Below are 24,676 nucleotides of genomic sequence, written 5' to 3'. Positions count from 1 at the left end.
TACCTTTTTATTAAATGATTACTATTATTATTTTGATGACCTTTCTTGTCTTTTTATATTTTTATATAGTTTTAAAATAAAAGAAATAAAATTAATATGTCAAGGGATTAAACCTATGTTTAATGGATTTACAAACAAATTCTTTACGACTACACTAAACTTTTTTAAAAATTAACTTTTAACATAAAATATTTTCTCTCAACAAATTTATGTACATATACTTACTACTAATAAAACCCATAACGAAATTGGTGTCACGAGTTAACCAAGTATCAACTTGGTTATGAAATTACTAATATACCCTTTTATTAAATGATTACTATTATTATTCTGGTGACCTTTTTGTCTTTTCATACTTTTATATAATTTAAAATAAAAAAAATAAAAAATTAACATGCCAAAAGATTAAACCCATTTTTAATGCATTTATAAATAAATTCTTTACCACTGCATATGGTGAGATTCGAATCAAAACTAATGACATAAGTAAAAATTTTAATTTACCACTCGAATAAATCTTTATTTTAATATTATTACATTTTAATTATAATTATAATTATTCACACTTTATTACTTCCATATTAACTAATATTAATAATATATTTGATTGAGTTGGTGTAATAAGTTAACTTGACATCGACACAAGATTGATAACAACATAACGATAAACAATTAAATCTATTGTTTTAATTTTAATATCATACATATTTCATTTGTAAATAAACAACCATCCTAAACAATTGTCGTACATTTAATATTATTAATATGATTTATATACATATTTCAATTTTCTTTTACTCACACGTTAAATTATTAGTTCTAAACATTATATTTTATTATCTATTATATGTTATTTTTAAATTCATATCTGTATTCTAAATTCATGATTTCCACATATACGCGCAGGGGTGAAGGTAGAATTTTTTTAGGGGGATTGGAATTAAATTTTAATTTTTACGATAGTACAAATGTAGTTTTACTATTTAAATAGCCTATATCTTTATAATTTTTAAAAGATTAAATCAAAATTTTATTATTTTTAAGAAGGGGCCAAAGTATAATTTTACTTTTATTAATTTAAAAATTTAAAAAAATTAAAGGACTTAAATGAAAAAAAATTTATTTTAGGGATCCGAGACCTTTGCCAGCCTTGAGCTATGCTTACATATGCGTGTGATAGAATTTTTAGTTAAACATAAAAAAAATATAGCTAGGGACTCAGGACCTTTACTAACCTCTAGCTATGATCTTTCATACGCATGTGATAGAATTTTTATTTAAATATAAAAAAAAGTATAGGTGTGACGTTTTGATTAGCTCAGAGCACCACATGATCTAAAAAGAAACGGTGTTACAAACATGGGGGGTTAGGTTAGAGAGAAGGAAAGTTGAAGTATCAATGTGGGTAAAAATAAATATTAATGTGAGAGAAAGTGACAAGTTTAGGGGCTAAAAGTAGAATTAAACCATTTTATATTTTTATAAAGTAAAAGAAAGGAAAAGAAAAGCAAAAAAGGAAGAAGAAAAAAAAGATGGGTCATAGGGAAATGTGAAGAACGCGTCATGTAGTTAAAGCAAAGAACGCGGCGTATGATCGGATGACCCTTCTTCAATCTTACACTTACTTTCTTTGTCTCCTCCTCTTGTTTCTCTCTTACAATCTCACCTTCTTTCTTTCTTTTTCTTCCTATTTTTGGCCTTCTCTTGGCCACTGTGTCTTCTTTTAACAACAATCAACATATATAACCATATTATATACATACATACACAAGTTCTTTCCTTCTAAGGAAGCCATGACTGGCAAAGAAATCCTCCACAAGATGAAGGTATCCCCTCTCTTTTCTGGGTTTTCTTTAAATTCCTTTTTGTTTATAGTTAAACTTTCCATGATCTGTTGTGTGAATATGAATATATGTATGTATTGAAGAAATGGGTTATGATTTTTCTTTGAAAGAACCCATTTGCAGCATCTTGAAGTGATTGATTTTGGATTTATTATATATGGGGTTTGATTATGACTTTTTTTTCTTGGAAATTGGAGTAAATTGTTTCCAAGAACTAGTTTGTGTGAGGAATTGGATGTTTTTGGATGATTTGACCTCAATAATTTCCCAAGAAAATGAAATTGTTAAAAGTTTTAATCAATTAACTGCATTTTGGAAAAGAATTAACCCATTTCCACCACAATGCTTTACGGTTGATGGCATGTTTTTCTTCATCAATGGCGATTTCTAGGAAACGTTGTGTAAATTTACTGCTTATTGTGCTGTTTATATTGATTTACTGCAGGAGAAAGTTCAAGAAAAAGTTGGCTTAAACCCTTCTAGTAATGCTGAATCTGGAAAAGGGAAGAGTAAGATGTCGAAGAATATAACGCATGGTTATCATTTAGTGAAGGGGAAAGCGAATCATCCAATGGAAGACTATGTTTTCGCGGAGTTTAAGCAAGTCAATGGCAGTGAGCTCGGTTTATTTGCCATATTTGATGGCCATTTGAGCCATGTTATTCCCGATTATTTGAAGGCGAACTTGTTTAACAATATCTTGAATGAGGTAATCTATAATAAGCTGGATCTTACGGTATCTTTTTCCTATGCATTGACAGTGTTTTGCTTGTAGTTTTAACTAAGCGCCTCTGTTTCTTTTTGTGTGAGCAGCCCGACTTTTGGACGGAACCAGAGAATGCGATTAGGAAAGCGTATCGTTTAACGGATACAAATATATTGGAACAAGCCATTGATTTGGGCAAAGGGGGTTCAACGGCAGTGACAGCAATATTGATCAACTGCCAGAAGCTGGTAATAGCAAATGTTGGCGATTCCCGGGCTGTGATTTCTAAGAATGGTGTGGCTAAACAGCTTTCAGTTGATCATGAGCCCGCTTCTGAAAGGGAGAGCATTGAAAATAGAGGCGGTTTTGTTTCGAACTTTCCAGGTAATGGGTGCCTGATCTTTTGGGGATGACGCTCAAGGTTACACCATCTTTTCCTGATATTGTTTTTGTTTCAGGGGATGTCGCGCGTGTTGACGGTCAGCTTGCGGTGGCGAGAGCATTTGGTGACAAGAGTTTAAAGAAACATCTTACTTCGGAGCCAGATGTGAGCATTGAAACAATCGACGAAGATACCGACCTCATAATATTGGCTAGTGATGGTTTATGGAAGGTAAGCCCTATCTAATCACATTTTTCTTTTATTGAACCTGCGTGTTGAACCTGAGATTTAATGGTCCGTTCCTTAAATTCCAGGTAATGTCAAACCAAGAAGCTGTCGATGCTATCAAAGGCATTAAGGATGCTCGATCTGCTGCGAAACACCTAACTGAGGAAGCTGTTAAGAGAAACAGCAAGGATGACATTTCCATCATTGTTGTAAAATTTTAGTGATCTGTAAGTGTGGCAACTTCACCTGTTTCCGTATGATAACGAACTCTTTTTTGTACCTTTCTTATGTTGGATAGAATGTTATGCATATTTTGTGTGGTATCCTAAGCTTTCTATACATAGGCAAACTGTAATGAAGGAAACTAAAGTTGAATTTGTAGCATTGGAACATAATATTCTACCAAGCTTTCAATCGCTTTAGCGGTTCAGCTGATTGGATACGTAATCCGCCATTAAATTTCAAATTTGTTCTTGAACAATCTGAATTTCCTTCAGATGTTATCCCTTAGGTTCCCTTGGATAATTGAGTTTTAGTTCCGATACCTGATGTTGTTATAAAATCCTTCATCATAGTATAGTAAGTTATGTTTTGGTTCTTAAGATTGGTAGCATAAGCTGATTATGTCTGCAATGACTCCCTTTCGATTGCGGGAAAATGCATCCGATTAACTGAGCTTGGATTTTTTGACTTGAGAAGAAGGCTGTAACAAGCCATCACTGAACCCTATCTTCCCATAGCAACCTCTTCTTCCTCTTGGTCATCTTCCCTGTCATTGTCAAGTTCTTGAGCTATGAAATCCTTATTTATGGCATCTCTGAAACCTGCAGCTTCCATTGCAGGAGAAGGAGATATAAATAATGGAGAGTGGTAATTAAAAGTTGAAATCAGAGTAAGATGGAAGTGGAAAAAGTTGGACCACAAGCTAACATTAATTTGTCTCTCATGTTTGCTTTATGCAGTTCAGGATTTAATCCAAAAAGAAACAGATGTAAGATAACATTAATTTAACAAATCCTAACAGTCAACTACCTATACCTATACCCAAATTCTTAATTAACTATTAGTGTTGTTAAGTTATCGGATAATTACTTCCTCTCATCTTAAATAAAAAAAAATCATTATCTAGAGGATTATTATTATTATTATTTAGTTTAAATCATTCTCTGTTTTTCAAAAATCTGATGTAATATCAGATCTTACATGTGTCGTGGACGAGGACAATTTGATGTAGAACTATTTGCTTGTATTTTTCTTACAAAAATTGTGGTAATTTACAAATATTTAGAATTGTGCTGGCATTGTAAGCATTGCAATTGTTCATTAGTATTTAAATTATACTACCGTTGAAGGAAAAGCAATTGTTTGAAATTAAGCTAATCTCGAAGGAATGTAATAAAGCGAGTTACCGCTCGATGAATAATCTTTAGTGAAATGAAAATGAACCCTTGGTGGAAGGTTGCTTTTACCGTGGATACCTTGATGAGTCATACCGTGGATAGTACTATTGAACTGATTCCAAGCTTAACTTAAAATTTTTTTAATTGGTATATTGATGGATAATGCTTTCGTCTGTCTTATATGAACTTCACTTTGTAGTTTGATGGGTGGTAGTCATTGACTCGAGAATAAACAATGCCTTATGAGATTATTGAAATTCATGCCATTTATCTTTTTTAACAATGTCTTAGGTGTTGGTGTTTCTATTCATAGTTGACTTGTATAAATTTCACTTTCTGATTTAGCGAGTAGTGTGCCAATATATAATGCATATTATCTTGAGTTGTATAGTTGTTGATTGAACGATCTAGAGTTATAGTTTTAGAGATATATACGTCTCACTTTTGCAGAGAGCTACTAAATGGTTCACGGAGGGGTCCTACTGTCGATTTTTGGAGATATGTCTCATCTCCATGGAGAGTGACTAAATGGTTAATGGAGGGCTTGATTGTCGATTTTTGGTGCTATGCTTCACCGCTGTGGAGAGTTGCTGGACTGTTCATGAATGGCCCCAACTGTTGATTTTTGGAGAAATGTCTCACTTTCATGAAAAATTGTAGAATGGTTCACAGAGAGACCCAACTAATCAAATTTTGGAGATATGTTTCACCTCCAAAAAGAGCCACTAAATGGTTCACAGAGGGGTTCAAAGTTGCATGAATGTGAAAAGTTGAGAAACCTAAAAAATTGCTAAACTAAAATTTGAATTTTAACAAAAACATAACTTCTTAGGAAAATTAAATGGTTAAAATTATAGTTTATATATTTTTTTAAATTTAAAAATAATAAAAAGTGCAAGTACAATGTTATGTAATATATTAGATGATGTGGCAATTTCACAAGTTATTGACAAGTGTTTAGCATTGGCATATTATCTTAGTCACTAACTATTGGCTGGCTAATAATTAATTTTGATGTCTAAATATATAATTTGAAGCATATATATATATTTATATAAAATATGAGATTTATGAAATAATAGACTAGTGTTAAATGTGATAAAAGACCATAATAATATTATCAAAATAAGTCTATAACTTAATTGTTTTAATTATAAATATGAAAATTTAGAATAAATATTTATTAGAGAAGAATAAGAGAATAGAAGGAATAGTAAGAGTGGGAAAATGTTTAAAATGTGGAGTCACTTTGATTTCTTATTTACCTTTGCCTCTCACTCTCCATCCTCTTAACCTCTTCCTTCCATCATTCCTTTTCTCCTCTCTTTTGCACTATCCTTCCCCCTACTTCTTTCCCACCAATATTTTATCTTTCTCTTCAATAACTTCAACAACAACCAAAAAAAAAACCTAAAATTGGAGAAATTAGGTTTATAAAATAAGAACAAATAAACTAAACTATAAATGATTGATACCTCTAATTCTTCAAAAGGGGTTGAAGTGAAGAACATTTTTAAAGTTTGGAGTGCCATCCCACTCCAACGATTCCCACCATTTTGTGTATGACCTGATAGTAAGAGAAGGTGGAGCATATGCAAATGGCTGCCCATTGCCAACAAGGGGAACAAATGGAGGAATTCTCTTCAGTTTATCACAGCCATTAAAAACTTTGATATCCTCGAGAGAATCACAAACCATCACTCCACTTTTGCTGCAAATGCTCTTCAAATTTGGTAATTCCTCTAGTCCTAATTTTCTCAATTTGGGAAGATGGAATTTGATTAATGCATCACTCCCTTTTTCTTCAACTTCTGATGTTGCTGCTCCCAATATTTCTACTATCTCATCACATTCTGACACCCAAATTTCTTCCAGGTTTTGGAGGTTTGGAAGCAACCAATGTGGAAGCAACGTCTTCATACTCCAGCATCGGGCTATAATAATTACCCTAAGATGGGAAAAGGTGGCAGACGGAGCCATTGTTGATGTTGTAGCTGAACCAATTCCTGCATCTTTCATAATAAGGGCACTCAGCTTTGGCAGATATTGAAGACTCAACAACTCGAGGCTCTGAAATGGATGAGCGGAAGAAGAGGCAAAAGGGGACAAGGAAACAACACACTCTATCCCTTCACACCACCTAATACTACAAACCCTTAAGTCAATCGCATTTTTGAAGGAAGAATTATCATCGACTAAGCTTCTCAAATAGTGGCAGTTAAAAATATTCAACTCTTGAATTTCAATTAGGTGCATAATTAACTCACCTGCCCAATTGTGGACTCCTCCAATTGTTAATCTTTTATCTCTTGTAGAATGGATATATAACTTACCCACCACTAAATTGTACTTGATGAGATTTTTCTTATTTTGTTGCATTGAGGAGATGAACTTATTAAATTCATTGATGTCTTCGAAACATCCGGTTAAGCACTCCAACTTCTTCAATGGTTCCATCTCCTCTGCTTTTAGACTTATTTTTTCTTTCTCCACACCTAAACACAAGTGCTGAAGGTGAACGAGTTTTGGTAAAAGTCCAGCGGGTATCCCTTTCAGAGTGAACATATTTTCAAGATCCAGATATCTTAGCTTTATCAACATATCTATGCCTTCAGGGACTTCCTCAATGTTAGTCATAGAGAGATCCAACTTCTTCAATTCCTGAAGCATCGAAAGACATGGCAGATCTTTTAATTTATAACAGCCACGAAGCAACAATGTTGTGAGGTTCTTTAGTTAAGAGATGGAATTTGGTAAACTCTCGATCTTTGTGAAGGACAAATTGAGAACACTAAGACAAGGCATGTTTGTGAAGAAAGAATATGGGATCTTCTTTATAGGGTTATGCTGCAATAACAAGGTTGTGAGCAGTTGACATTTTGTGGGCAGCAAATCTATGGAAATTTTTGATATGGAGTTATGCATAAGCGATACTTTCTCAACATCTGGACTCCATTGCTCCTTTTTTGGTATCTCTTCTAATTGCAAACCTGCTTGTATCATATATCGAGGATTCATTCTTGTGATTGACAATGCCATGTCTCTCACTGCATCATGCATTTTCATTTCATCACTCGAGACATTTTCCAACAAGCAATTATATTCCAACTTCTTCAAAATAACATGGCCCTTGTCTTTCATTTCTTTTCTTGTACCCATATCATCTATGAATCCCTCTTCAATCCAGCACTCAATTAGTTCATCCATATCAATTTCAAAATCTTCGGGATACACTGTACAATACAAAAAACAATGTTTCGCTTGCTTGTCCTTTAAGTGATCGAAGCTAAATTTCAAGCGCTCGATTACCTCAGCTTCCACTCCTTCCACTTTTCCTATTCTCTCTTTCAATTCCCCGAGTGCATTTTTCCAAATAAGAGGGTTATCTTCTCCTTTCAATGTACCAGCTACCACGACAATTGTAAGAGGTAAACCCGCACATTCCTTGACAACAAGCTTCAAAGTAGGCATTATAGTTGGACTTTGAACTATGTTAGGTCCAACTTTATTCAAGAATAGTATCAATGCCTCTTCTTCTGAAAGGGGCTTCACTTTTATCACCTTACAACCCATATACTTACAGACATGCTCTGAACGGGTTGTCAACACCAACTTGCAGCCATTGCTGCCACTGGGCTTGGGGATCCCAACTTCCTCTAGAGAGACTTTATCCCACACATCATCTAGGATTAGAACATGCTTTCCTTCGTTGTTCAGCATTTCTGACAATATTGCTGCTCGTCTTAGCTTGTCTCCTTCTCTGGGCCAATTCTTCAACTCCAAAGCACCTGCAATATCATCTTGTACCTTCTTTACATTGAACTCCTTTGATATAGTAACCCAGATTACCCTTTCGAATCTTTGTTGCTTTAAAAGATCATTGTGGATGTGCTTCATGATAGTGGTTTTACCCACACCGCCCATCCCCCAAACCCCAATGTTGCTCATCTCCTCCTGCATCAAACATGCCCAAATTTCATTTTTGACAGCTTCCTCTCCAACTAGTTCTGATGTTGGCAGCGGCAACCCAGCACTTGGACCATCAATGGCAAGACCTTCAGACGCATTAGGAGCTTTATCAAGAAATCCCTTCATTTCTCGACTCTTTTCATCAACCAGCTTCCCGTTGCAAGCACGACAGAGATATCTTCCGTTCCTGACTTTGTTTTCAACAACTTGTACTTCTCTAATCATCTCTTTCACATCTTTCAACCAATTTTCGACTCCCTTCTTTGGTATCTTCCCCAGAGGACGAAGAAGCTCTGCTTTCAATTGCAGCTCTATATCTTCCATTTTGCAATTCAATTCATCTCTCATCCTCTTGAAGTTTCTCACATAATCGTTTATCTTTCTGTGGTATTGCAAGTATTTACAAGCAGGAGTTCTAAGACAATTTGCAATACCAACAACAGGCTCTACATACTCCATTGCTATGTCCCTGCATGCAATCATATACAACAGTAGCAGATAATGAAAACCTGTGAATGTATTGGATGAAGTATTGATATATCAGTGTAAGCATGAAAAGGAAACATGAATGCAAGTTTCAAGCAATGGCGTTTATTAGATGGAGCTATGGATGGATGGCAGACAGAAACATGATGAAATTCTGGTCACCAGAATCAAGCTCTTTATGTATATAAAATGCTAGATTCAAGTGTGCAAGAGTTCATTACAGAATATTAAGAGGTAAAATGTTCAACAGTCTGAGATTTAAACATTATATTGCTTCTGGGTAGCTCATTTTGTATTAATTTCTATCTATGATAGATCATGTCTGCTGAACATCCTATCATGTCTTAAAATCTAAAACTGTTGATAATCAGTAGAGGAAATCATTGCTTCAGATCTTATTACCTGACTTAGTGGCTGAAAAGTGTTGAGAGATTAGAACTGAAAATGAAGCAGTGAAGTTGACTTCGTTGACTATCATACAAAGCTAGCTGCAATAACAGTAGCAGATAATCAAAAGCAAAGAAAAGCATGTCATGAATTAAGCAAATGAAAGAAAATTACCTTGACTGGATGCTTGAAAATTAGTGATAGACCTTGGACATCCGAACAAATTAAAAGCAGTGAAGAAGAAAGAATGTTGTGGATAAGAAATAAGAAGAGAGTGAAGATAAAAACAGGGAAATTATGAAGCCAGTGGTAGGTTCCACAAAGGCAGAATTATTAATAAGAAATCCTATTTTTATTACTTTTTCTTTTAGCTTTTCTCTTTGCTGTCTGCCATTACAGATGTCATTATAATTACTCTTATTATCAATTTGATTTACGGCATAGTATGAAATTATAATTATAATAACTTTATAAAAGTTTTACTTTATATAAATTATAATTATTAGGTAAATTTATAGTTTCTTAAATATAATATGAGCTAAAGAAAATTATTATCAATAGTGTTAATTGTTATGCTAGACATAATTTGAACTGGACTAATTGGTAAAAAACCTTTTTAATTTTGGTGTTGAAGGAGAATAAAAATAAAATAATAAACAATAAGGATTTACAAAGAAATTAACCTTATTTAAGATTTTGTGCCTCTAGGCCCTCTACACTATCACGCAGCACTCATAGAGCTTAGTTTCAATAGCTAATCAAAATGAAAAATTTACATATGAAGTTTTTAAAAATTTTAAGTCATTACATTTTAGTCTGATGCTACCAATATGTTAAGTGACATTAGCAGAGCATCGTAGCAAATGTCTTATTTTTATAATTAATTTATTTTTAAAATCATGTCGTAATTAATTATTTTTTTATGATTTGGATAAAAAATCCCTGTATTAAAAAATATACATTTTTCTATTTTATAAATAATTTTGAGTTTTTTTATATAAAAAAATTATTTTAGCAAAGTTAGACTATTAACTATTAGATAATAAAGTATTGAGTATTTTGGTTTTGGTTACTACATTGGTTTTTTACTTCTTAATTTGCTAAGGAATAAAATAATTAATATGGGTTGAAACTTAGAGGTGTGCATGGGCCGGGCGGCCCGGCCCGGCCCGAAGGTCCTCCTGAAAAATGGAAGGGTTTGGGTAAAAATATAGGCCCGAAAAATGGGCTTGGGCAAAAAAACGAGGCCTGTTTAGAAAACGGGTCGGGCCCTCAGGCAAGATTTTTTGGCCCGGCCCGATTTTAATATTAAATTATTTTTAATTTTTTTATTTTAAATTTTAGGTAACTTTAGTTTTTTTTACTTTACTTTTTTTTGTTTTTAATGTTATTTTGATATTGTAAAATTTTTATTATTAATATAATTTAGTTCTAATTTGTTTCAATTTTTTAATTTTAATATAATTACTTTTTATTATATTTTTAATTTATGTATTATTTTAAGAATTATTTTAGTCCCATTTTTTATTTTTTTGTTTTAATATTAGTTTTTATGTTTTAAATTCATTTGATTTATTATATTTTAAAATTTTTTATTTAATAAAAAAAAGTAAAATTTTTTTTAATATGGCTGGGACGGGCTCGAGCCTATCATTTTTTTTCTCGGGCTGGGCTTGGACAAAATTCTAGGCCCATATTTCTGGTAGAGCTGGGCCCGGATCTTGAAAACGGGCCGGAATTTTTTATGGGCCCGGCCCGAACCCGGCCCGGCCATGCACACCTTGAAACATATGTAAAGGGTAGAATGTGGGAAATGGAATGTCCCAACGAATTTTATTCATATTTGTGTTTGAAATTATTTTTGATTTTTAATATTTCTTTTAAAATATTTTAAATCTATTGCTAAACAACTAACAACATTTTAACACTAATTTTAATTTTTACAATTATTTTTGGAAGAAATTTAATTGTTTCTGTAATTAAGAATAAAAATTAGAGTTGTTTAATTCTGATCACACAAAAAAATTAAATATTTTAGTTATGAATTATAAATTGATTTAACAACATTTTAAATAATTATTTTTAAAAATACATTATTAAAAATTTTAAATTTGTTTTAAATTATGGCACGTTGTTGGTGGATCAATCTTTGCATTTCCATTTGCATGTAATGAGCAAGGAAGCTATGAACAAGTAATGAGCAAACTATATTTTGCATATGCTTGTGCCATAGTATAGTGCTGAATAGGGATACTCAAATGATTAACTGAATTGAATTATTTAAAATGTAAATAATTTTAATCGTTAATTGAATTGATTTTTTTTAAATACATTAATCGAATCAAAATATTTCTGTAGGTTAACTGAATTACCGAAATTTATATGTTTTTGTCTTTTGGTTCAAATATGTAGAAAACATAAAAAAAATATTGCTAATATGCTTTAAATGGAGGTGAAAACTTCAAATGAGATATTAGAAACACTAGATAAATCTTGAAAGTTGACATCCAAACACTATATATATTATATATTATATATAATTTATATTGATTAATTCAATTAATTACTCGATTTCGAACTGATAACCGAAATTTCAAAAAATCATTAATTAATCTTCAACCGAACTAAATTCGGCCACTGACTGATTAATCAAATTAGATTGATTCGGTCGGTTAAATCGATTTGAACCGAATTGTGAACACTCCTAGTGGTGAATTACATTAAAAGCAACAAGCAATTTTAACACACGTCTGGTGCATTATTTACAAGCCACGCTAACTTATATTGAAGTCAAAGAGCATGTCATCAGAAAGAAGCTCATTATTCCCTATCTTCCGAACCTGGCAACTCCTGTATTTTCTATTTTCAGGAAATTCTACATTTATACAACTTTTGGTAAGTACATAACTTATTCAGGACATGTTCTACTATAGTGTATAATTGAGTGGAACCAACATGAACATGTCTAACATCCCCCTATTATGCTTTTATTTTATGTACTATACAGCCAACACACATGTTATACAAACATACGAGCTCTCTAAGAATCAACAACAAGTTCAATCCATGAAACAAAGTCAACCGGTGAATTATAATGAAACATGAGAAGAACCACGAGCAAGCATCAGGAAATTCTTACAGTGCAACAATACACTTGAAGTACCCCATTAACTAGCACAACAGAAAAACCATGATCAAAGAATCAAACTCCAAATTCCACCAAAATTCGTACCCAGAAAATTATCTATTATAAAACCCCACTATGCACCACAACCAAAAAGAAAAACGCAATCACATACCATATGCCACCGAAATAAAAATGGATTGCCCACAAGTATCCAACCACCATGAATCGAGTCAAAAGCTATGTATTTATCAATCTCCAAATCTCTAGGCAATGAATACATTGTGTTCTTGAACCTGAAATTTTAACTAAGCGCCTCTGTTTCTTTTTGTGTGAGCAGCCCGACATTTGGACGGAACCAGAGAATGCGATTAGGAAAGCGTATGTTTAATGGATACAAATATATTGGAACAAGCCATTGATTTGGGCAAAGGGGGTTCAACGGCAGTGACAGCAATATTAATCAACTGCCAGAAGCTGGTAATAGCAAATGTTGGTGATTCCCGGGCTGTGATTTCTAAGAATGATGTGGCTAAACAGCTTTCAGTTGATCATGAGCCCGCTTCTGAAAGGGAGAGCATTGAAAATAGAGGCGGTTTTGTTTCGAACTTTCCAGGTAATGGGTGCCTGATCTTTTGGGGATGACGCTCAAGGTTACACCATCTTTTCCTGATATTGTTTTTGTTTCAGGGGATGTCGCGCGTGTTGACGGTCAGCTTGCGGTCGCGAGAGCATTTGGTGACAAGAGTTTAAAGAAACATCTTACTTCGGAGCCAGATGTGAGCATTGAAACAATCGACGAAGATACCGACCTCATAATATTGGCTAGTGATGGTTTATGGAAGGTAAGCCCTATCTAATCACATTTTTCTTTTATTGAACCTACGTGTTGAACCTGAGATTTAATGGTCCGTTCCTTAAATTCCAGGTAATGTCAAACCAAGAAGCTGTCGATGCTATCAAAGGCATTAAGGATGCTCGATCTGCTGCAAAACACCTAACTGAGGAAGCTGTTAAGAGAAACAGCAAGGATGACATTTCCATCATTGTTGTAAAATTTTAGTGATCTGTAAGTGTGGCAACTTCACCTGTTTCCATATGATAACGAACTCTTTTTTGTACCTTTCTTATGTTGGATAGAATGTTATGCATATTTTGTGTGGTATCTTAAGCTTTCTATACATAGGCAAACTGTAATGAAGTAAAGAAACTAAAGTTGAATTTGTAGCCGTTAAATATGACTCCTATTTTCAGTCAAATTTGAGAAAAACTATTTCAGTTAAACTCTATTTACTTGTTTCAATTAAACACTGATTAGTTTAGATTATTTTATTATTATTTTACTTATGAATTTAGCCTATAAATAGGCTCTTTTACAACATTAGAAAATACACCCATTAGAGATTAGAACCCATAACATATTTAGAGAATTCTGTGTTTACGTTTTGTGGGTTCTTTATTTTCGGGTTTTCGGGGTTTAGTTTTTATCTCCATCTTTTGTACTCTTCGTTTTTTGTCTTTATAGTAAAATTATCTTTGCCCGTGGTTTTTTATCCTATTTGGAGGAGTTTTTTCACGTTAAATTTGTGTGTTCAATTTCTCAATTTATTCTGCTATTTTCTTATTCGTTGCTTAATCGGGTCAAAATCTTAATAGTAGCATTGGAACATAATATTCTACCAAGCTTTTAATCGCTTTAGCGGTTCAGCTGATTAGATACCTAATCCGCCATTAAATTTCAAATTTGTTCTTGAACAATCTGAATTTCCTTCAGATGTTATCCCTTAGGTTCCCTTGGATAATTGAGTTTTAGTTCTGATACCTGACGTTGTTATAAAATCCTTCATCATAGTATAGTAAGTTGATGTTTTGGTTCTTAAGATTGGTAGCATAAGCTGATATGTCTGCAATGACTCCCTTTCGATTGCGGACAAATGCATCCGATAAACTGAGCTTGGATTTTTCGACTTGAGAAGAAGGCTGTGACAACCCATCAATGAACCCTATCTTCCCATAGCAACCCCTTCTTCATCTTGGTCATCTTCCCTGTCATTGTCAAGTTCTTGAGCTATGAAATCCTTTTTTATGGCAGCTCTGAAACCTGCAGCTTCCATTGCAGGAGAAGGAGATATAAATAATGGAGAGTGGTAATGAAATGTTGAAATCAGAGTAAGATGGAAGTGGAAAAAGTTGAAGGACCACAAGCTAACATTAATTTGTCTCATGTTTGCTTTATGCAGTTGAGGATTTAATCCAAAAAGAAACAGATGAAAGATAACATTAATTTAACAAATCCTAACAGTCAACTACCTATACCTATACCTAATTTCTTAATTAACTATTAGTGTTGTTAAGTTGTCGGATTATTACTTCCTCTCATCTTAAATAAAATCATTATCTCGAGGTTATTTTTCTTTTCATTTAGTTTAAATCATTCTCTGTTTTTCAAAAATCTGATCACACATGTGTCGTGGAGGAGGACAATTTGATGTAGAATTATTTGCTTGTATTTTTCTTACAAAAATTGTGGTAATTTACAAATATTTAGAATTGTGCTGGCATTGCAATTGTTCATTAGCATTTAAATTATACTAACGTTGAAGGTAAAGCAATTGTTTGAAATTAAGTTAATCTCGGAGGCGATAGAAACTATTTAGGACTATACTAATGTAATAAAGCGAGCTACCGTTCGATGAATGATCTTTAGTGAAATGAAAATGAACCCTTGGTGGAAGGGGGCCTTTACTAGTGCTTTTGTTTGTCTTATATGAACTTCACTTTGTAGTTTGATGGATGGTAGTCATTGACTTGAAAATATACAATGCCTTCTCAGATTATTGAAATTCACGCCTTTTATTTTTCTTAATAATGTGTTAGCGATGATGTTTTTATTCGTAGTTGACTTGTATAAATTTCACTTTATTTGTGAGTTAGTGAGTAGTGTGTCTATTGGCCCAACAATCAAGGAATATATAATGCATACTATCACGAGTTGTATAGTTGTTGATTGAACGATCTGGAGTTATATTTTTGGAAATATATACATCTCACTTTTGCAGAGAGGTACTAAATGGTTCACGGAGGGGCCCTATTGTCAATTTTTGGAGATATGCCTCATCTCCATGTAGAGTGACTAAATGGTTTATGGGGGGCTTGATTGTTGATTTTTAGTGTTATGCCTCACCTCTGTGGAGAGCCGCGAGACGGTTCATGAAGGACCCCGACTGTTTGATTCACGGAAGGGTTCAAAGGTGTCACCGTTGGCCTTATGACAATTTGAATTTCAAAGTTTGGTAACTAAAATATAACGTCTTGAAAAATTAAATGGTTAAAATTATAGTTTATTTTTTTAAATTTAAAAATAATATAAAGTGCAAGGACAGTGCCATGTAATATATTATATGACGTGGCAATTTCACAAGTTATTGACAAGAGTTTAGCATTGCCATGTCATCTTAGTCACTAACTATTGGGTGGCTAATCACTAATATTGATGTTTAAATATATAATTTGAAGCGTATATATATATATTTATATAAAATATGAAATTTATGAAATAGTAGACTAGTGTTGAATGTGACAAGAGACCATAATAATATCAAAATAAGTTTATAACTTAAATGTTTTAATTATAAATATGAAAATTTAGAAGGTTATTTTGGGAAGTACATATATAATTTTTAGAGAAAAAAAAAGAATAGAAGGAATGGTAAGAGAGGGTAAATGTTTAGAAAGTAGAGGCAGTTTGATTTCTTATTTACCTTAGCCTCTCCGTCTCAATGCTCTTAACCTCTTCCTTCCATCATTCCTTTTCTCCTCTCTTTTCCACTATCCTCTCATTCGCCACTTACATCTTCTGATAAACATGCTAGCCTGAAATTTTATTAATATGGAGAAATTAGATTTTTAAAAATAAAAATGTAAACTAAACTATAAATGGTTCATACCTGATAGTCCATCTCCCTCCAACGGTTGAAGCGAAGAACATTTTTAAAGTTTGGATGGCCATCCCACTCCAACGATTCCCACCATTCTTTCCTTGACTCGATAGTAAGAGAAGGTGGAGCATATGCAAATGGCTGCCCATGGCCAACATAGGGAACAAATGGAGGAATTCTCTTCAGTTTATCACAATTTCCAACTTCGATAACTTGGAGAGAATCACAAACCATCATTCCACTTTTGCTGCAAATGCTCTTCAAATTTGGTAATTCCCACAAGTATAACTCTCTCAATTTGGGAAGATGGAATTTGATTAATGCACAACTCCCTTTTTCTTCAACTTCTGATGTTGCTGCTCCCAATATTTCTACTATCTCATCACATTCTTCCACATAAATTTTTTCCAGGTTTTGGAGGTTTGGAAGCAACCAATGTGGAAGCAACGTTTTCATACTTGAGCATTTGAATATCTGAATTTTCTTAAGTTGAGAAAAGGTTGCAGACGGAGCCAATGTTGATGTTGTTGTTGAACCAATTCCTTCATCTTTCATAATAAGGGCACTCAACTTTGGCAGATCAGTAAGATACAACACCTCGAGGCTCTGAAATGGATGAGCAAAAGAAGAGGCAAAAGAGGACAAGGAAACAACACACTCTATCCCTTCACACCCCCGAATCCAACAAACCCTTAAGTCAATCACATTTTTGAAGGAAGAATTATCATCGACTAAGCTTCTCAAATAGTCGCACTTTAAAATATGCAACTCTTGAATTTCAATTGAGTGCATAATTAACTCACCTTCCCAATTGTAGACTTCTCCAATTGTTACTACTTTTTCTATTTCAGGATTCCAATCTAACATAAAACGTGAGCCCACCTGTAATTTGTACTTGATGAGACTTTTCTTACTTTGTTGCATTGAGGCAATGAACTTATTGAATTCACTGATGTCTTTGAAACGTCCAGTAAAGCACTCCACCTTCTTCAATGGTTCCAACTCCTCTGCTTTTAGACTTATTTTTTCATTCTCCACGTCAAAACTCAAGTGCTGAAGGTGAACGAGTTTTGGTAAAATTCCAGCGGGTATCTCTTCCAGAGTCCACACTTGAAGATCAAGATATCTCAGCTTTATCAGCATATCCATGCCTTCAGGGACTTTCTCAATTTTAGTCGAACAAAGATCCAACTTCTTCAATTCTTGAAGCATCGAAAGACAAGGCAGATCTTTTAATTCATAACAGCCACGAAGCAACAATGTTGTGAGGTTCTTTAGTTCAGAGATAGAATTTCGTAAACTCTTGATCTTCGTAGAGGACAAATTGAGAACACTAAGACAAGGCATGTTTGTGAAGAAAGAATATCGGATCTTCTTTATTGGGTTGTTCTGCAATAACAAGGTTGTGAGCAGTTGGCATTTTGTGGGCAGCACATCTATGGAAATTTCTGATATGACATAAGCGATGCTTTCTTAATATCCGAACTCCATTGCTCCTTTTCTGGTAACTCCTCTAATTGCAAACCTGTTTGTATCATATATCGAGGATTCATACTTGTGATCGACAATGCCATGTCTCTCACTGCATCATGCATCTTTACGCAAGATATACCAAATTTTTTGGTAATATTTTCCAACAAGCAATTATCTTCTAACTTCTTCAAAATAACATGGCCCTTGTCTTTCATTTCTTGTCTTGTACCCATATCATCTATGAATCCCTCTTAAATCCAGCACTCAATTAGCTCATTGTTCCGAATTTCAAAATCTTCAGGAAATAATGCGCAATGTAAGAAACAATATTTCACTTTCTCGTCCTTTAAGTGATCGAAGCTAAATTTCAAACGCTCGATTACTTTAGCTTCCACTCCTTCCACTTTTTCTATTCTCTCTTTCAATTCTCTGAGTGCGTTTTTCCCAATAAGAGGGTCCTCTTCTCCTTTGAATGTACCAGCTACGACGACAATTGTAAGAGGCAGACCCGCACATTCTTCGACAACGAGCCTCAAAATTGGCATTAAAGTTTGATTTTGCACTATGTTAGGCCCAACTTTACTCAAGAATAGTGTCAATGCCTGTTGTTCTGAAAGGGACTTCACTTTTATCACCATGCAACCCATATACTTACAGACATGCTCCGAACGGGTTGTCAACACCAACTTGCAGCCATTGCTGTCACTCGGCTCAGGGATCCCAACTTCTTCCAGAGAGACTTCATCCCACACATCATCTAGGATTAGAACATGCTTCCCTACTTTCTTCAGCATTTCTGACAAGATTGCAGCTCGTCTGAGCTTGTCTCCTTCCATGGCCAAATCTTCCTTCAACTTTAAAGCACTTGCAGTATCATCTTGTACCTTCATTACATTGAACTCCTTTGATATGGTAACCCAGATTACTCTTTCGAATCTTTGTTCTTTCAAAAGATCATTGTAGATGTGCTTCATGATAGTGGTTTTACCCACACCGCCCATCCCCCAAACCCCAATCTTTTTTACCTCCTCTTGCATCAAACATGCCCAAATCTCTTTTCTGGCAGCTTCCTCCCCAACTAGTTCTGATGTTGGCAGTGGCAACCCACCACTAGGACCATCAATGGCAAGAGCTTCAGAGGCATTAGGAGCTTTATCAAGAAATTCCTTCATTTCTCGAGTCTTCTCATCAACTAGCTTTCCGTTCCAAGCACGACAGAGATATCTCCCATTACTGACTTTATTTTCCACATCCTGTGCTTCCGCAATCATCTCTTTCGCATCTTTCAACCAATTTTCAACTCCCTGTTTTGGTATCGTCCCCCGAGGAGAAAGAAGCTCTGCTTTCAATTGCAGCTCTATGTCTTTCATTTTACAATTCAATTCATCTCTGATCCTCCCGAAGTTTCTCACATAATCATTTAGCTTTCTGTGATATTTCAAGTATTTACAAACGGGAGGTCCAAGACAATTTGCAATGCCAACACCAGGCTCTACGTATTCCATTGCTATGCCCCTGCAACGCAATCATATATGTTAGTGTATTGGATTTTTGAATAAGTTTTTATATGTTAGTGTAAGCATGAAAAAGAAACATAAATGCAATGTCCTTTATTAGATGGAGCTATGGATGGGGGGCAGACAGAAACATGATGAAATTCTGGTCACCAGAGTTAACCTCTCCTTGTGTATAAAATGCTAGATTCAAGTGTGCAGGAGTTCATTACAGAATATTAAGAGCTAAAATGTTCAACAGTTTGAGATTTCTATCTATGATAGATTATGTCTGCTGGTCATCCTATCCTGTCTTAAAATCTAAAACTGCTGATAATCAGTAGAGGAAATCATTGCCTTATTACCTGACTTAGTGGTTGAAATGTGTTGAGAGATTAGAACTGAAAATGAAGCAGTGAAGTTCACTTCCTTGACTATCGTACAAAGCTAGCAGATAATAAAAAACAATCATTGCATAGTCATGAATGAAGCAAAGAAAAGCATGTCATGAATGAAGGAAATGAAAGAAAATTACCTTTGACGGGATGCTTGAAATTTTGTGATAGACCTTGGAGATCAAAACAAATTAAAAGCAGTGAAGAAGAAAGAGTGTTGTGGGTAGAAAGGCAGAACTATTAAGCAAAGAAAAGCATGTAATGAAATAAGCAAATGAAAGGAACGTAGGTAGAGTGGATGGTTGAAATTTTGTGATAGAAGAAAGAATGTTGTGGGTACGAAAGCAGAACTATTAAGAAAGAAATCCCATCTTTTTTTTACTTTTCCTTTGCTTCTGCCATTATAGTTGGCATTTTCAATGCAGCTACGGTATTTGATACTGATTTTTCTCAACATTTGATGTATGATTTACAATCTGATTCTTCTTTAAATCTGTAATAATAAAACCTTTGATCTGCTCTGAAAATTTGGAAGATAGATATGAGGTCTAAAATCCATAGAAATGTCCTTTGCATTAATTCTGGACAATACTAACAAGAATCGCAGTGATCTTGGTGCTCAATTGTAACAGCAACGATGATGATGATGATGATGGGAAAGTATGGGAAAGCAGGGTATAAGAATGCCTAGTTATATGTTACAACTTGAAATTAAATATACTAGTAATTAGTAAATGAGTTGTAAGTAATAGGTGTTGTTATTGGCACCCTATAAAAACAAAGTATAGTTGTTGGTGTTGTAGTAAATGGGTTGTGTTGTTCAAGTTGTTGCTATTAAATTTTGGATTCAACTCTGAGTAATATTTTACATATGGAGGTTTGTAAGATCTGAATATAAATTCTTGGATAAGCCAACTCAAGTTGTGATTTATTGGTTAGGTATTCACTTTTTTTGGGAATAGTTGGAATTCGAATGACCATTGTACTAAAAAAAGTTACACTAGTAATTGGTAATTTTCGTTTTGGTCACTTAACTAAAAAAAATAGTCACAATTTCGTCACCAATGTTTTCATCACCAATGTTTTCAAAAAAAAAATTGTCATCAAACTAGTAAGTGACACTTTTTAAATTGGTATAATAACAATTTTAATCCTCAATTTTCTTCTTTCAGTATCAATTTGATCTTGATAATATATAAAATGTAAAAAATTGAAACTATTTTCAAAATTTTAGAAAATTATAAAATTAAAAATTAAATAAAAATAGATAAAGTTTTTAAAAATAAATAAAGTGAAGGGAAATGTGGGATAATTGTTTTTAAACCCTCCTAATTTCTCTATATTTTTTATATCAAAGTATCTAATACTCAATATTCTTTAAAAAAATATGGAAAAAAAACATAAAGGAAAATTATTTATTCTCTGGTTTTTAGCTCTTCTATTTCTTGACATAACTTTTATGTTATAAAAAAAATTTGAATATAATTTATTTTTACAATTTGGGTTTTGAAAAATAATTTAAATGTAATGAAAATTTGAATAGAGTTTCAAAAAAAAAATTGTGTGGTATATTTTGTTTTCTTTTAGCTAAAAAAAGGCATCAATGTCAATTTCATAAATATCTGTAATATCATTTCTAGATGTTCTTCAAGGGCATGAAACTCAATTTGATAATATTATTAATTTGGTTTCAAGGAACATTTAGGAAACATATTATAGTGATCTAACTTCTTTTTTTTTTGTTTGGTTTTTAATTTGTTATTAGATTTTATTGAATAGTAATTTTCTTTACTTCTCATACAATTTAGTTCTTCAACAACATATTCAAGTTTTACTTTTTTAGAATTTCTTTATACATTCTTCTATTTTATAAATAATTTTGAGTTTTTTAAAATATTTTTTTATACAAAATCAAGGTTAAATTGACAAAAAATATAAAACATAAGGGCTAAAATTATTATTATACAAACTAAAACAAGTGCCACTTAACAGTCGGGTGACAAAAAAATAATAAGCTCAAAAACATTAGTGACCAAAACAAAAACTTACCCATAGTTGAATGACAAACCGTGTAGTTTACCTAAACTCTTTTAAAAATTTTAGTTTAAAACTTTTTTTTATCTATATTATGTATTAAGCTTTTTATTGAGTTGGTGTCACCCATCAATAGGGTGTAAACTCAGTAAGAAAATTACTAAAAGTTATTTTATTTGCAAAGTAAGATATATGATTATCCAAATATTTTCATATTTTCATGTTTTTATATAAATCAATAAAAATTATCATGAAGAGAATTGAATTAGAGACATCATGCATCTAAAACTTTTTCATTTACATTTGAACTAAAGCAATTTTTAATTTTTATTTGAAACTTTAATAGGTTTACCTGTGTTCTAAATTTTTATATATTTGTGTATATAAATTATGCTGATTTAGTGTCGCAAATGAACATGAAATCAACTCAAAATTAAAGACAAAACAATGTATTCGTTTAATATTTTAATTTTTTCAATAAATATTTTAGAATACTATTTTGGGAAGACAATATATATATTAAAGCAAATCAAATTATTTTTTTAGGGAAGATAAGAAAATGTTTATTTATAGGTGCAACAAATTTTAAGGAACCCTAAGAGGGGAAAATGTTTAGGCATGAAAACTTGAATGTGAGTACATGAGGGATATCCAAATGAAATTTATAAAGTAAAAATTATAGTATATTTATAAAGAAATGAGGAAGTTTACTTGATGTAAAACTATCACCATAACTTATACAATTCTTGGTTGGGAATGTAAATGTGGGAAGAAAATAATTTTGAGAGTGTTTGGTTGGAAAGAAAAGTGAGAGAAAAGAAAATATGAGAGAGAATTATTTTTCATCCTAATGGATAAAAATTAATATTTTTAAATTGGAATGATGAGAGGAGAGAAAATGAAAAAAATGTATATGTTATTTTAAAATTATACATAAATCTATCCATTTAATCTTAATTTTAAAATTAAAAAATATATATTTTAAAAGAAAATTATTTTTAATTATATATAATTTATCAACTAAACCATACGAAATATTAAAAAAAAAAAATTCACTTCACAAATCACCTAGGATTAGAACATGATGTCTTGCTTTCTTAAGCATTTCTGACAAAATTGTTGCTTGTCTCCTTTTGTGGTCAAATCTTCCTTCAATTTCAATGCACTTGCAATATCATTGTCTACCATCATTACATTGAACTCCTTTGATATTGTAGCCTAAAATATGTATTCGGGATCGACCTGATTAAATAACGAACAAGTAAAAATAGTGAAAGAAATTAAGAAATTGAATACACAATTTTAATATGAAAAATCCCCTCTAAAGAGGATAAAAAACCACGGGTAAAAATAATTCTACTATAATGAAAAAAGAACGAAGAGTACAGAAGATGGAGATAAAAACTAAACCCAAAAATAAAAAACCCTCAAAACGTAAATACAAAATTCTCTAAATGTGTTATAAGTTCTAATCTCTAATGGATGTTTTTTCTAAGGTTGTAGAAGAGTATATTTATAAGCTAAATTCATAGGTCAAATAATAATAAAATAATCTAAGCTAATTAGAATTTGATTGAAACAAATAAATAAAAATTAACTGGAAAATTATTTCTCAAATAATTAGGGGTCTTGTGTTTAGAATCTCATGTGTGCATAGTGGAATTTTTTTTTTTTTGCTTTGAACTCCGGGAAAAATTTGATAGGATAAGTAATCAATTAGTGGGGATGTGGATCAGATGGTGGAGTTGTGGGTAGTTGGGATTTTTTTTTTTTTGAGTTCATGAATATGCAGCTCCCTAACTGGGTTCATCTTAATATATGTAACCCCCATTATTTTTCTCGTGAGGATGCTGAATGAGATATTCTATTCGGTTTGTTGTGTTGGAATCTTTGGAGGTGTCGAAACAAGCTAATTTTTTATGAAAACTTTGTAGAAACCGAATCTGTTTTGGAGGCTAGTTTAAAATTGCAGTAGCAATATGTATCTGCTATGGGTGTCCAAAGCAGTAGTATTAGAAGTGAAAATTTAAAAAGTCTAGACTTGATAAAGTGGGAGAGTCCATCTATCAGATGGTACAAATTAAATGATGATACGGCGCGCAAAGCAAATATGGATATGGCTGCTTGTGGGGGGGAGTTATTCGAGATTAGAATGGAGAATGGATTATTGGATTTTCTAGATTGATTGGCTCTTGCTCAGCATTGGAAGCAGAACTTGGGGGTGTTGTTGAAGGACTTCAGATTACCTAGAGGAATGGACATTGAAGAATCATTCTGGAAATAGATAGTATGGAGGTTGCTAATATGTTGTTTAGTAGTGCTAAATTTGGTGAATATCAGCTGTGTAGGGAGGCGATTATTCAACATACCTATAGAGCAGGTAATAAACTCGCTGATGGCTTACCTTCAATGGCTTGGAATCAACAGTTACAATGTTTTCTTTTACTCTCCGCCGGATGTAATTCGTAACTTGCTGAATGCAAATACAAATAGAGTTGTAACACCAACTTTGATGGTTGGTTGGTTACTGTTTTATGCTTTCTTTTCTTAATAATAATAAAAAAAAAAAGAGAGAAAGAAAACAAACAATATTATGAGTCAATTTTAATGGTCTTCGGGGCAACTTTCGTTTTTATGTTCCACAAAGACAAAGGTAAAGTAAACTTCATCTTTTCTTATTATTAGGTTTTTTCCTTTGCTGTCTTCCATTATTGTTGGCACTATTGCTCTCTGCTATGATTCTAAAATATAATATAAAAAATCATATGTATCTAAATTAGAGCAAATAGCAGTCTTATGATTTACATTAATGCAACA

General features: G+C 32.8%; 5 protein-coding genes across 9 annotated transcripts; 2 read left to right on the top strand and 3 right to left on the bottom strand.

The window, feature by feature from the left end:
• The first annotated feature begins 1,507 nt into the window (after positions 1 to 1,507).
• Positions 1,508 to 5,361, top strand: LOC107948680 (probable protein phosphatase 2C 39). Of its 2 annotated transcripts, XM_041110844.1 has the most exons (6): positions 1,515 to 1,826; positions 2,290 to 2,553; positions 2,658 to 2,934; positions 3,009 to 3,163; positions 3,247 to 3,387; positions 5,011 to 5,361. In XM_041110844.1, exons 1-5 carry the CDS (start codon positions 1,794 to 1,796, stop codon positions 3,379 to 3,381), a joined length of 864 nt encoding a protein of 287 aa, XP_040966778.1. In that variant the 5' UTR covers positions 1,515 to 1,793; the 3' UTR covers positions 3,382 to 3,387; positions 5,011 to 5,361. The 2 variants fall into 2 exon arrangements, with proteins under 2 accessions (XP_016738797.2, XP_040966778.1); XM_016883308.2 differs by lacking the exon at positions 5,011 to 5,361 and having other exon boundaries at positions 1,508 to 1,826; positions 3,247 to 3,483.
• Positions 5,362 to 5,790: 429 nt separating this feature from the next.
• Positions 5,791 to 9,697, bottom strand: LOC107948681 (probable disease resistance protein At5g63020). 3 transcript variants are annotated; one of them, XR_005925430.1, is made up of 4 exons: positions 9,577 to 9,697; positions 9,418 to 9,503; positions 6,036 to 8,998; positions 5,791 to 5,970 (listed from the first exon to the last, which is right to left on the bottom strand). XR_005925430.1 is itself a non-coding variant. In XM_041110840.1 (3 exons), exon 3 carries the CDS (start codon positions 8,986 to 8,988, stop codon positions 7,297 to 7,299), a length of 1,692 nt encoding a protein of 563 aa, XP_040966774.1. In that variant the 5' UTR covers positions 8,989 to 8,998; positions 9,418 to 9,503; positions 9,577 to 9,697; the 3' UTR covers positions 5,791 to 7,296. The 3 variants fall into 3 exon arrangements, 1 of the variants encoding a protein (XP_040966774.1); XR_005925431.1 differs by having other exon boundaries at positions 5,791 to 5,945; XM_041110840.1 differs by having other exon boundaries at positions 5,791 to 8,998.
• LOC107947969 (disease resistance protein At4g27190-like) lies at positions 6,046 to 7,230 on the bottom strand. The gene has a single exon (XM_016882465.2). The coding sequence runs from the start codon at positions 7,228 to 7,230 to the stop codon at positions 6,046 to 6,048; it is 1,185 nt and encodes a 394-aa protein (XP_016737954.2).
• A 3,174-nt stretch (positions 9,698 to 12,871) lies between the features above and the next one.
• LOC107947970 (probable protein phosphatase 2C 39) lies at positions 12,872 to 13,677 on the top strand. Its single transcript, XM_041110845.1, has 3 exons — positions 12,872 to 13,142; positions 13,217 to 13,371; positions 13,455 to 13,677. Exons 1-3 carry the CDS (start codon positions 12,917 to 12,919, stop codon positions 13,587 to 13,589), a joined length of 516 nt encoding a protein of 171 aa, XP_040966779.1. The 5' UTR covers positions 12,872 to 12,916; the 3' UTR covers positions 13,590 to 13,677.
• Positions 13,678 to 16,190: 2,513 nt separating this feature from the next.
• Positions 16,191 to 20,999, bottom strand: LOC107949339 (probable disease resistance protein At1g61300). 2 transcript variants are annotated; one of them, XM_041110841.1, is made up of 3 exons: positions 19,796 to 20,999; positions 16,474 to 19,452; positions 16,191 to 16,399 (listed from the first exon to the last, which is right to left on the bottom strand). In XM_041110841.1, the coding sequence occupies exon 2, from the start codon at positions 19,440 to 19,442 to the stop codon at positions 18,189 to 18,191; it is 1,254 nt and encodes a 417-aa protein (XP_040966775.1). In that variant the 5' UTR covers positions 19,443 to 19,452; positions 19,796 to 20,999; the 3' UTR covers positions 16,191 to 16,399; positions 16,474 to 18,188. The 2 variants fall into 2 exon arrangements, with proteins under 2 accessions (XP_040966775.1, XP_016739532.2); XM_016884043.2 differs by lacking the exon at positions 19,796 to 20,999 and having other exon boundaries at positions 16,474 to 18,151.
• Between the last annotated feature and the right edge of the window lie 3,677 nt (positions 21,000 to 24,676).

This window comes from Gossypium hirsutum, chromosome A04 (assembly GCF_007990345.1).
Source record: "Gossypium hirsutum isolate 1008001.06 chromosome A04, Gossypium_hirsutum_v2.1, whole genome shotgun sequence".
In the NCBI taxonomy this organism is placed as follows: Eukaryota; Viridiplantae; Streptophyta; class Magnoliopsida; order Malvales; family Malvaceae; genus Gossypium; species Gossypium hirsutum.
Note: the sequence above shows the minus strand (reverse complement) of the source record. Positions and strands in the feature narration are given on the sequence as shown.